The sequence below is a fragment of the Fonsecaea multimorphosa genome (assembly GCF_000836435.1).
Source record: "Fonsecaea multimorphosa CBS 102226 unplaced genomic scaffold supercont1.2, whole genome shotgun sequence".
Classification (NCBI taxonomy): domain Eukaryota; kingdom Fungi; phylum Ascomycota; class Eurotiomycetes; order Chaetothyriales; family Herpotrichiellaceae; genus Fonsecaea; species Fonsecaea multimorphosa.
Genome location: NW_015971636.1, coordinates 1 through 13,117, shown reverse-complemented (window position 1 = coordinate 13,117; position 13,117 = coordinate 1). Strand labels below are relative to the sequence as shown.

At 52.9% G+C, this 13,117-nt stretch overlaps 2 protein-coding genes across 2 annotated transcripts; both read left to right on the top strand.

The window, feature by feature from the left end:
* Positions 1-5,451: 5,451 nt before the first annotated feature.
* Z520_00951 (uncharacterized protein) lies at positions 5,452-7,806 on the top strand (the record flags this gene model as incomplete). Its single annotated transcript, XM_016771469.1, has 3 exons — positions 5,452-6,086; positions 6,135-7,393; positions 7,442-7,806. The coding sequence occupies 3 exons, from the start codon at positions 5,452-5,454 to the stop codon at positions 7,804-7,806; spliced, it is 2,259 nt and encodes a 752-aa protein (XP_016636608.1).
* Positions 7,807-10,407: 2,601 nt separating this feature from the next.
* Z520_00950 (uncharacterized protein) lies at positions 10,408-11,544 on the top strand (the record flags this gene model as incomplete). Its single annotated transcript, XM_016771468.1, has 1 exon — positions 10,408-11,544. One exon carries the CDS (start codon positions 10,408-10,410, stop codon positions 11,542-11,544), a length of 1,137 nt encoding a protein of 378 aa, XP_016636607.1.
* Between the last annotated feature and the right edge of the window lie 1,573 nt (positions 11,545-13,117).

Below are 13,117 nucleotides of genomic sequence, written 5' to 3'. Positions count from 1 at the left end.
GTACGGTGTGGAAACTCATGTACAAACGTCGACTTAAGCATAAGGTCTCAACACGACGACTTAGGCAAAACGACTTGATGTAAGAAAGGTGCTACAACCGGCCTCAATATGAGTTTTGGTGGCTGAAGACGGACAAGGCGCTTCTTTCCTCACGCTCCTATACTACGTGGCACGAGCACTAGAGCGGGCTCAGTGACGAGCGCTCTGAGGAGATGGGAGTATAGGAACGTTGCAGGATTTTTAACCACATGGGAATATCTTAAAATTTAAATATATCTGTTCGAGACATGTGATATATCATATGTCAACGGCGAGCCGCTTCCTACCATATTATCAACGCCGTAGTCAATCCAACGCCCGCCAGGAAGGCGACCCGTCTTTTCCTTCCTGGCCTTGCGATGGCATGGCAGGTGCTTACCATCCTGTTGAGTCTGGTATACAATGCGAACCCATTCGGCAGATGGCTCAGTTAGTCACCCTCTCGGCTTCAGGAATACGACTGGAACTGAAATTTCACTGCTCCAGCTGCTTGTCGGCCGCAAGTGCCGGATAGGCGCTCCTTGTGGCACAAAGAATAGACGGAGAGTGGTACGAACGCGCCGCGGATGATTCGACCCTCAGGACGACATTCTCCGGACGGACGGCTGGCTAGGGCAAGAGCAAAATGTAACGAAAGCTGTCAACCGAATTTCAATGATGGCAAATCGCTTCTCCTTGCTCATCCAGGAGTTCGATCAAGTTCGTGAGAGTGGGGGACGGTTCCAGCAAAACGGTACAGGGCGGTGATCCCGACTGGGTCCAGCAATCCCTTTCGCGCCTTCGACACTAGTGTTGCCCAAAAATAATATCAGAGACGCAAGAATCCCGACCTGATAAGAGCTTGGCCCAGACGCTCGTTGACTTTGTCATCTCGAGGATATCCACGAAAACAGACAAGCCAATGCTAGGTGGCACGCTGGCTTCAAGGGTAAGGATGTTCTCCACTGCTCGATGGAATAAAGGGCCGCTTCGTCCTCTCCGAAGACTTGATAGGAGTGGTCTGAGGGTTTCGGCAAGTTCGCCTACTGACTTTTCAGCGTCTTCCAATCTTCCGGTCATCAGGATCGCTGAAGGTTAGTTCCATTCAATTCATGAGCCGTTTGAGGGTCTTCCACCAGGGAAGTCTCACTGCCATCATCCTGCTCATCCAATGGTCCCCGGTCTTAGAGTTACTCGGATCTCGTAAAAAGTCCCTGTGAACGCGTACTGCGATATCTTCCGCTCAGGATCCAGACCCGTGAGACGTCGTGTAGGTCGTTCGAGTCCCTGACTTCAGCCACAGTGGCGAGGTCAAAGGGATGTCGATCTCCTCGCTTACGGAAAGATTTTCAAGTTTTGTGGCGCAAAGCATGTGGCGTCCCGTTACACACACGGCGCTCCCTTTCAAAAGCTCTAGACTTTGTACCCTCCTTGGCGTGCACCTTCGATTGCGTGTTCTTTGTTCTCCAAGCTATTCCATTGGCGCGCAACATTGTCGTCCAGATACGTTTCTTCCAGGAAGGCAAATTTTCGAACGTTGTCGATAGGAAACCGTTGCCGGGGCAGGGAAGGAAATTCTGTTCAGCCCGCGAAAATTGCGGTCCAAATAATGGTCACTCCAGTTGTATGATGCCGCTTCTGGAACATCGGCAAGTCCTCGTATATTTTGTCCGAAGCTCATTTACCAAACCAACAGCCCCGGTCCTGGTATTTCGGAGAATATTCGAGAGTCACCTGCGCAATTTCCAAACGAAATTTTCTTCGTCCCGGTACCCGGGATAGACTCCGCGGCAACGGTGAGCCTGCGGTATGATCAAAGATTTCGATTCACCATTCTCAAAACGTGTCATTCAGGTGCCGAACGATGCATTTGGTACCTGGAGTCCAGGCAAATTTGCATTGCTGTCAGACATAGCGAATAGTGTCCCCACGGCACAAAGACGTTGGTGGGGCGCCAATTTTGTGCCACAGCTCCTCTCACCTTTTGGCTTCCCGTAAGGCCCTTCCAAGAACCGATCTGGTGCCCCCGTCCACTTTCAGATGGGCCACGCTCCTGGGGGTGCCGCCCAAATTTGTTCCACCCGCGTTCCAATTATCTCGAATCGAGATTGCCGGGGTCAGGCTCTTTGAGAACCCACTCAAATCACTGCTCTGCCTGTAGCCGACACACTTGTAGGTAGTATTGGTCGCAACTTGTGAACGTGAGTTCATACCGTTCAGCAGCCGGATTGATGGGGATGACCTCATCCTGTTTCGAGTGTTGCAAGGCCACTTCTAACCGACGGCGCCAATAATATCGAGGCGGAAATTGAGGATATAGCTTACGGGGAGAGCGGTTGGAGAAGGCACTTTGTGCATTGGACTGGTGACTCCCTGGATTTGCCTAGACAGGCTTGATTGAGGAGTCTCTCCAAGACTCCCAAGGTTACTGATTGGTGGTATGACGGGCTTGCCGCGTAGAATGACGAATATTTTGTGAGATCAATTGTGGGATTGTCAAATGGTCACTTGACCATGTATGTCCTCGAATCTCTCTTCTCGTGCGCCCGTTCAGTTTCATGTTGCAGAAGCAGCGGCCACGATGGTTGGTCAGCGAGCACAGACGTGATGTAATTTTGAAGTTGCTTGAGGCACCGCAGCGCGATATCCCGTTATTGGGCACCACGCAGGCGGCAGGTTTGGGGCTGACCGCCCCTCGAAAACTCTGTCAGGTATCTTCCAAATGACTGTTGTATTAGGTCAATCTGATGCGTTGGGCACTGATAATGACAAGTCTCGGTGTTTGGGTAGCCGAATACGGAGCCACGGTCATGTGGATCTAGTTCCCGATAGAGGAGAGGACATAGCGTTGGGTTATCATCCTATTGGTAAAACTTCTCTTGGTCTGAACAGATTATGACTTTTCTGTCTCCATGATGTACCACTGCACTTTTACTGTACTCGGTATTGTATCGCCGCATACGCGTCCAGCAGTGCCAGCCTAGAGGGAGATACGTGCTCGGTGAGTCAGTGGTGGCGCTGTTGGCGGTAATTGGCCTGTTTCTAGAGACGGCTTCTGGACGAAATGAACAAAGAGCAATGATCGACGACAAGGGAGCGTGCTGATCCTCGTGGGCACGTGTGGGCGATCAGCAGAGGTCATGCCTCCTACAGCGATAGATTAGCTTAAGCGATCTGATGATGATGATAGCGATGATCAAACAATCGCCTGTGGCTGAGAAAGGATGACTGACGGAGCGTTTCATCTGTGCGCCGTGATCTCGCTCCAACACAAAGATGTAGGAATACACAGTATGGGCGAATTGCTGGTCTGAGCGGCTTCTGTCAACCGAGATGGGAATCGGAGATGGGAAAATGACAGGGAGCAAGCCACAGGCACCACAGGTTTCTTAGGAGTGGGCGCCTCTCCGGCACCGGCAATTGTATACTGGGTACTCGGTACTGCTGACGAACCCGCCTTCGCTTCCGGCGCAGGTGGGAAAGACGCTGGTCAGGGTGGAATTTCCGACTCTTTTCTCTTTTTTGCCACAACGGAGCAGCCACAGTTTCCGAGGGAGGAGAGAGATGGTCAAGCCACAGCATGGGGGGTGTACGTGTGGCTGTGTGGCTGTGCGAGTGCGGTGCGGTCGATCAGGAGGTCGATCAGGTCGTCTGGACCTTGCATAGGAAGAGAGTTCTGCCATCAATTCCCGCTGTCATGGTAAGGATAAACCTTGCTTGGTGGAGGACGAAGGTCAGGGTACAGGGAGCAGAGGACAACGGCAGAGGACAACGAGGGGACAGTGGTAGAGAGATGGAGAGGGAGAGGGAGAGAGAATGAGGAGAGTGGCGGAGAGTGGCAGAGGTGCATGATGGACGATCCTTGGCCTGAAACGCACGAGGACTGGCCAGTCAGATTTCTGGCCATTGCCCACAGAGGCTCCCGAAACAAGCCACGTCGTGGGCGTCGTGGGCGTCGTGGGCATCCGTGGGTGCAAGGTGCCACTGGTGATGCCACTGTCAGGCGGTGACTGCCACTGAAAATGAATTGAACGCCACGTCTGGCTCTGCCGCTAAGCCTGTTCTAAGTGGCAGCTCCGGTCCGCTGCTCCAATGACACCCCCCAGCAGCCCCCAGTTGATCCTTGTACCTAGGCGTGGCTCAGTTCAAAGCATTAGGCGCATGGGTGGAGTGGGCAGTGGACCCCCGTGTTTAGGCTTTGGCTATTAGGCTGGATGCTAAACATGGGCGTCGATGTTGCCTTACGCCGACCGGACGCCCGTACCTGCTTTGTCTCCAGCACAGAGAGAGACGCAAATCGACATCGTGCCATGGTGCCATCGTGGACATTTCATCCCAATCTTTTGTTCTAGCGGGTGAGTACCTGGGTATCCACCCCTTGTTGCTTCATCCTTAGCACCCTTACTGCCCTTAAGCCATCCTGGACCCATGTAGCCCCCCCAATCATGGCTGCTAATCACGATCCCGAGTGCCATGGCCATTGCTAATTCCATCGCTGCTGCTTCCGAGGCCCCATACCCTCCAGTACATCGTGATGACCACTGACCACCCTGGGCCTCCCCCCCCGGTCCGTTCATTTTGACGAGACTCGCTCCACCGCGTTCTATGTCCTACGTGCACCTACTACCTCACCACCTCACACACGCTCACACTCACACACCAAACAACCTTGCATCTCAAGCCACTCGTACCTCGCCCGTTCATTCCCGTCGATCCTTTTTGTAGTCTATCTTTTTCTTCTTATCCTCTCGCCGGTCTTCATATTGCTCTCGAGAGTCCACCCTCCTCCAGAGCCTGTCTGCCCTACCAGATCTCGACGACTGTTCAGCCCCCAACCTCGAACAGACCTCTCGACGAAACACGCACGCAACAGGGCGCAGCAACTTCATCGAACCTCCTACGTTCCTGGATCTCGTGTAATCTCGTCTTCTCAGAGCACGTTCGCCATTGAAACTTATGCACGACGCCTGACCGCGGTCGGCTTCCCTGAACCAGTTCGACGCGCATCTGGCCGGCTCCATGTCTTTGATTTGACCTCATTCTCTCTTGGTTCAACAGCCTGAGACGCTGTCCCCGCCGCAAATGTTTCGCAATCGGTCAGTCTTTGCCCTCCGATCTATGCCCGTTTCATCTTCACAGCCCTAGCCGACGCAGAAATCATACTGACGTGCAGGTCGCGTTATTAGGCGCAATACTCAGAAGCCTGATGAGGAGTTGTACGCGGCCTTCAAGCAGAACTTCCCCGAGGTAGGGCCTGGGTCGACCTCTTCAGCTCTGCAAGGGGAGGCCGGTGCTGCCCGCCGATCGTCAACTTTAAGCGAGGCTATCATAGATGAACCGTCGACATCTCAGCAGTATGTTTAGGATTTGTCTTACTTCAACCCACCAGTCCCTTCACTCGGCTGGCCCCAAGTCTTGCCCAACGTTGACCCAATGTCTCCCAATCTACTCCCTTCCGGGCATGGCGACGACCATGCCGACAATGCTGACTATTTCGCCAGAGCCTTTGAAGGCCAGCAGCCCGACGTGAAGGAGCAGGATGCCACTCCCAAACCCTTTTCTGACGCCTGGAGGTTTACTCCCTCTCTCATGGATCCCAACTCTTACGCCTTCTCCGCCTTTGCCAACCAACCTCCGGGATACTACACTCCCACCCCTGGCGGCTTTGGTACTCTCTATCACCCTCAAGCCGGCGACCTTCACACGCCCGGTATGGGAATGAACACCCCGCTGTCGCTACCGCACTCTGTTCACGGGCTACACGCCCAGGACCACTTGATGCATCTCCAGCACTTCAATCCCCATCTTCTGCATCAACCTCACCCCTTCCAGGATCCTTTCCATCCTCAGCAACCTCCTATCCATGTGCCGACCCAGCCACCACAGACGTTCGCTCCTCAGCAGTTCTTGCAGCATCAGGACTCTGGCTATGTCGCGATGGACGAGACTCCCCATAAGACGACCCCGACACAGGCCGAGATGGGCATTGAGCGACAGACCATGAATCAACCTATGCGACAGTCGATGTCTGGAAGCGTTGCCATGACCAGTCTACCTTTGGGGGAAAAGTGAGTATCGTCCAGCTTTGTCCAGGCACTCCCTAACATTGACGCCAGGTTTCGATTTCACACGACACTGAATGCTCCGACAGCGATGGTCCGTCATGCGGATGAAATCCCTATCACCTACCTGAACAAAGGCCAGGCTTACACCATGTCGATTTGGGATACCACTCCTCCCATTCCGCAGAACACTCCTCTCAAGTATCGTACTTACGTCCGAGTTTCCTTTGAAGACGAGCAGCAAAGAGCGCGACCTGGAGCATGTTGGCAGTTGTGGAAGGAGGGCCGCGGTTCGAACGAAGCCCATCAGCGGGGTGGGAGACTCCTGGCCGTGGAGTTCGTCGAACCAACCCTAAGTGGAGGCGAAGACGACTTGCGGAAATCCCAAATGCAACTCGAGAAAGCCTCATTTGATGGTTTCGCAGTCACCTGGTCTCCAAGTCCGGTCAACGGAAGTCCCGATTGCTCCATATCAATCCGTTTCAATTTCTTGTCGACAGATTTCAGCCATTCTAAAGGGGTCAAAGGCATACCAGTCCGACTGTGTGCCAAAACCGAGCTGCTCACCGCTCAGACAAGCGCCAGCAACGAGCCGGAGGTGTGCTATTCCAAGGTCAAGCTTTTCCGTGATCATGGTGCAGAGCGCAAACTGTCGAATGACGTTGCACATGTGAAGAAAACAATCGACAAGCTCAAACAGCAGATTGCTCAAGCCGAAGCAGGCTTGGGAGGCTCTGGAAAGAGGAGAAGAAGCAGCTCAATCGCAAAAGCCTCGGCGTCCAAACCTGGAAAAGTTGTCAAACACAAACGGACTTGGTCTGTTGACTCGGAAGCAGAGGGTGTCAAGTTCAACGCGGAAGAGGACCTTCAAATGAAGCTGGTCAGCATGCAAGATATGTTTTCTTCGACAAGACCCGTCAGCGTTTTGTTTTTGCGCGGTGACCCTGAAGATGATCCGGATATGCACCCTGTCAAGCTCCCCGGAGACGATCCTGAAGGCAAAGAAATTGTGCGGACCGGTACGTGGGAATCGAGACACAGTGCATCAGATTCCCCCACGTCAAATGCTGGTTCGCCATCTTCGAGCTCTGCTTCACAGAACACCCCAAAGAGAAAATTCTCCGACCTGCAACAGACTGCCATCCTGGAAGAGGGAGAAAGCGAGTACGACCATGATCCCGCTGGAGGCGCCTCCGCCTCAAGACCAGTGAAGATTCCAAAAACTGAGGCGGAATCTGTCGCTAAACCGGATCTTTTTGCTGTTGATGTAGATAGCAGCTATCGGCCTCCTGTGGAAAGGCCTATTCGGCCAGGTAGGTGTCTATGTCTATCACCAAAGTTCCAATCTAACTTGGTCACAGTTGCGTGCTTTTATGTGCGCCAGAAAGACGCAGCTAAAGACTACTACCGCGCCATATACTTGATGCAGCGCACCGTCAGAGACCTGATCAACAACATTGCGACAAAATTCCAGATCGACCCTCAGAGAATTACTCAGGTCACACATGTCAATTCTCGCGGGCTTCACATCATCGTAGACGAGGATGTTGTGAGAGAGCTCCCCGAGGGTCAAGATATGATTGTTGAATTCACATCGCTCGACACCGATCAACCGGTCAAACAAGAATTCATCGCGCCCGCAGCTACAGAGGTAATGGTCGACGGCGAGATGCCACCCGCGGAGTCTTTTATTTCAGACCCGTTGGAGATGTGGTTGAACTATTGAAGATATGTACACCAATCCAGGACCCCCGGAAATTGCATGAGATACCCCTGGCTTTCTTGATTCTATTTGTTTTCCATCACGAACACGACAAATGTTACGGCGGCAAATTTCAGAGGAAGGTTCGGACTTATCGTCGTCGAACGACCCTCTCAACTTTTATTGATACCCTTTTTAATGGCGACAGGCCATGTCCGAACTCCGGGCTTTGGACTACCGACACCTCTGGTTGAGAATTGTACTGTTTGGCAACAACGGAAGGAGGACAGTTTGCGGCCAATTTCTCCGACAAGGGATCTTTTTTGCGACCAAGATTTCTTTTCTTTTGCTTTTCTTTTTTACTTCAGTACAACGAAGGACGATTCGAACGAAGGGATGATATACGGGTCCCCGAGCGAGCTCCGACCATATTTTTCACGAGAAACATGACATTTCGAGATACCCACATTATTGGATTTTTCGTTTGTTGGAAACGATGATACCCAAGCGTGACTTCTACTAGAGGTTGGTATCAACACGATGTATCGACCAACTAATTGATTACACAATTCACCTTTGGACATGTCTCGATTCTATGCCGACAGGCAACTTTTCGCGTCCAATCTACGGCTTGAGATTCGACGAGTTACGGCGAAATCTTTCGCCAGCGCATACACAACATGGGGGTCTTCTTAGCTTTTGGGAAGCAAGGATTGAGGGGCGCTTGCCAGGGACGGTGGGGGATTGAAGGTTCCGAGAGACAAATCTAGTGGTTCTCGTTCTGCAGGAACGGTATCATATCGATTATTAGCAAGGGGAGACGCAGGAACCAATGAGACTCTTGAAACAAGGGCCGGGGCCTAACGCTTGCACGTTCCAGAGCCGAATCGAAGACCGGCAAAAGGTGGGGGAAGTGACGGCCGTCTGGACTGGCTCGGAGGTAGAGGCGAGTATCTGCCACGGGCAGTGGCAGTGTTTCAGGCAAGAGTGGCAGGAAGAACGGCGAGGTTGAGCGAAGCAAAGCATGGCTCCGAAGATAGAAATCAGCTGACTAGCCGATCTTTTGTTCGGCTAAGCCTTCGTGTCTGGATATCTGGTACTTGGAACATGCATGAGGCTAGTAGCCTCGCATGCGTGCTCTTCGCCAATGCAAATGCAGTTCTGACTGTCAACCGGCTCAAGCTAGAAGAGGCTCTGATCATCTAGACTCTGCCCAGTGAGTCAAGAATAGCTCGCTCGCTCGGTTCACGAGAGATGAGCGGGCCACGTCAGCCTCAGGCCATTCGAGGCGATTTCACACTTTCTGCCTCTTGGGTGCCTCTAGCGGGACAAGAGGCGGTTGGCCACGAGCGTGAGGCAGAGCAGCCGATCGTGACCTCAACGGCGGGACAGGGGGCCCACGGCACAAGAGAATGATCAGGAAAGCGTCGCAGCGGGCCAGCCGGATCAAGAGACCCAGGCCGGGCGGTCTTGGCTGCATCGGTCCATGGACAAACGTTCCGCTGGGATCGAAGATGTAGGTAGGTACTCGCTACCGATGTAGCCGCCGTGCGAGAAGTTGGAAGAGGGCCATCTTCACCGCTACCAACCTCCCGTCGACGAAAATGAAACGCGGTAGTGCCGACGAGCAACTCATGCTAAGGCAAAGGTACCTCGGTGATCGGCCTGCAGTGAGAATTCAGTGTTGAGGAGGGGAATGGGGAAATGACAAGTAGCATTTCCCCAGCCACCGTATTTTTCTGGGCCACGGGAGAGGTCGCCAGGACGGAACGAGAACCTTGTGTAAGGTTGGGAAGATTAGTGGCTGTGAGACACGCTGGCCTAAGCGAGCAAAGCTTTGTCCCAGAGCGTTGCATTGAGAGATAGCGTACCTTGTACTGAGAGTGAGCATGCATCTCGATGCTTGTCGATGATTGCCGGTACAGGCATGGAGTGATTGATGGAAGTATGCGAATGTGGATGTGGATGTGGATGTGGCGTTCAAATACGAGGTACAGCTGGTGGTATGACGTCAGTAGCCCATGAGTGCACCTCCACATGTGCTGTGCCACAGTCACGTGAAATCACGTGCTCATGCGCCACGATATGCTGTCTATCTCAACTTCTCTTGTCGCGACTCTCTTGTTGTTCTGCTTACAAGCCCTGCGAGATAGCTCTTTCAGTGCCATAGTCACTATACCAGATCCTGTAGGCCCCAACATGGTCACAGTCACCTTCATGACACCCGCATCATGGTGTAATGGCCACAGCTTTGTCCATCGTCGACCACCTTGACAATGCTACCTCCCTTTGTTGAGTCTTCTTGTCCACAAGTCTTTATTTCTCGCATAGGTGTATTCTGAATCTGTCATTGTTTGCTCTCCTCTCTGGAGGAGCCCTGGATAATGCCGTTTCATTCAGTTAATATGTTCTTTGAAGCTGTATTCACTCAAGGTCTGGTCAATAGATCGATTGCCATCATGACAGTGTCATCCCTATTCACTCTCACAATTCTGCCACACCCACCGCAAATGTACATTCACTCGCCCATCACAGAAGACAAACTCTCATTTCGTCACCACCTTCCTCAGTGCTCCACCGTTCCATCGCTGTCGACAACGTCCATCATCTCTCCGGCGAAGCAAAATGGCAAACCACTACTCCGTGCTGGGTGTCTCCCCTGACGCTACTCACCAGCAGATCAAAGCAGCATACAACAAACTAGTCCTTCAACACCACCCTGACAAAGGAGGATCGCAGGCCGAGTTTATCCAAATCCAGACAGCATGGGAAGTTCTCAGAGATCCTGCCGCTCGCGCAAACTATGACCGACAATGCCGCAGCAGAGCCGGCGAGAACGCGCAGAGGCCTCGACACCACGGGCAACATCAGAGAGCCTCAGGAGCTCAGTTTCCACGCGACCAACCCAACAGCGGCCGCTATCACCACGACTCAATGCCGGGTGGTTATTACTCTGATGCAGGATCTGGCTCTAGGAGAGGACCCAGCTTCAATTCTTGGAACGGCTTTCGTGAGTCCTCGGCAGGTTCCGCCTACAACAGCTACTACGGCTCGTCTGCTGGTGCAGCAAGTGACAGAGACAGAAATCCGAGGGCTTCGAGTACACCAGAGCCAGAAGACAACTCACGTCACCAGCCTCGCAATGCGCAAACAAATAACCAGGATTTCCACTCGCGATCAAGACGCCGTGACCACACCGATTCTCCTCCTTACAGTCCGCAGTCCTCGTCTCCGCCACCCACGATGCCGACCGAACTCGATCTGAAGGCCGTCAAAGCCCTTGCCGTAGAGGCGTCACGGAACCTCGAACGCTACAAACATCTCATCTCCACGCTGCGCTCGTCTACCAGGAGTCGTCCGCTCTTGCAAGAAACCCAAATTAAACTTGAACATGTCCACCTCCTCCTGCAGACTCGGGAGTTGAAATTGAAGCAAAGAGTCACCGAGATCAAAATGTACAACATCAACGTACAAAACAAGACTCCACCAGAGAAGTTGGAGCCCTTCTTTGTGTCTCTGTGGGAGACCATCCTCAAGGAGGACAAGGAGGCGGTGACCGACGTGAACTCGTCGGCATCAAGAGTCATGAGGGATGCAAGCCAATGGCTGCGAAGAAGGGAGGTGCTGGAGGCACGTGGCCTTGAGTTCACTGAAGATGATAGACTCGCCCGAGACTTGAAAGACAGCACGGAGGCGTTGGAGCGACTCTTGACCAAGGTGCTCCTCTCGGCGCCAGGGGCTGCGCCACCTCGGTCCTACTGAGGCTGCGTACCCCTGGTAGACCAAGAGGGAGTTTGTACAAAGGTCGTTTGCGCTGGTTGGCAGTCCGGCGTTTTCCGTATGCAACGGTGGAGCAAATGAGAGCTGAATGAAAGAACAGGAATATTCACACGCACGGTCCCTCCCAGCTCGACTGGACGTCCGCTTCTCACGCAAACGCATAGTGACTGTCTTCCACTCGCGGTGAATGGACTGATGCGATGTCGACAGAACCCGTCCAAAGCATAACCCCGGTCCAAAGGAGGTCGAGAACAAGTCGGCCCCGCCATGGACAAGTGATCGACATACATGCATATGCTTCTGGTGTGGCTGTGCAGAACAAGTCTAGAGACCCCTACTGCACTCCATACCGCGTCTACCCGCCCACAGACGCATATTCGATACGGATATGAACATGGTCCTGCCAGTGATATGCCTGCCCACTCCCCCTCTTCCCACCCCCCTTGCCATTCCAGTGCCAGGGAGAAAAAGGTACACGGTTCTTTTGCACACGAACTCTGCAGGCAACAGACCAGCACTAACTATGCAGGGTCCGACGCTGTCAGAAGCTTCCCTCCATTATGCTGCCTGGGCCCTTGGACCCCCTGCCCTCTCCCTTGTGGTGCTGCTGAAAAAGAGAAGCCTTTACCCCCGATTCGTTCTGAACTAGCCCAAGAACACATTTACGTTCCCCGTTGTGGCAATACCCCTTGAAAGAGAGAAGAATGTCTAATCTTAGAAATCCCATGCACCCATATAGAGTTTGCGGAATCGTACCGAGTATATGATTTGATATGCAGAAAATCTGAGTCTACAGTTACCGAGTCCATCCTAGCTCTTAGGCGGAGGTTTGTTCCGCCAGAATGGATACACTACCATACATACCCTTCTATCCAGATGTATACCCACACAGTTGACACACCCACACCCGTATTCACAGACTAAAACTTACCTCTCCCCTCTGTTGTCGCCACTTTGAATCTGCTGTTCCTCGTGAGGTAAGAAAAGGCGAAGGGAATACGAGCCCGCGGCCTTTTCTTCCGAACAATTGTTTTCGTGGACCCCGACGAGAGCAACAGAATCTATCTAAACTTCCCCTTCCCCACAAGGCTCTATTCACGGTGGCGAATTCTTTTGAATTTGGGTCTTTTTTTCCCCTCTAAATTTTTATTTTTGGACATTCAACGACAATCTTCAATGGAGGCCACCGCTAGCCGACCGGTTCGAGATCCCTTACTCTGTCTTGTACTTGCCTTGCCTGGCGAACCCTCTCCGCCAACGAGGGACGTGTGATACGTTTGATACGTTGATACAATGTTCTCCGCACGTCTAAACACCCCCTCATTGACAATTCTTCCTTCTCCCAACGCTAGCTAAGGGGTCCAGTGTGGACGGACGCGCGGTCGAAGAATCATCGCCACTTTTGGTAGGTCGCCGGTCACCGGAACTGCCCTGCTCGGTTGGACTTGACGACGGAGACTGTATGTTAGAGATCGGCAATGGGGAGGGAGCGAAGATAGGGTCTGTCGGACCAAGAAGCCGGAGGAGGGGGAGTGGTGGAGAGGGAAAGGTGGGG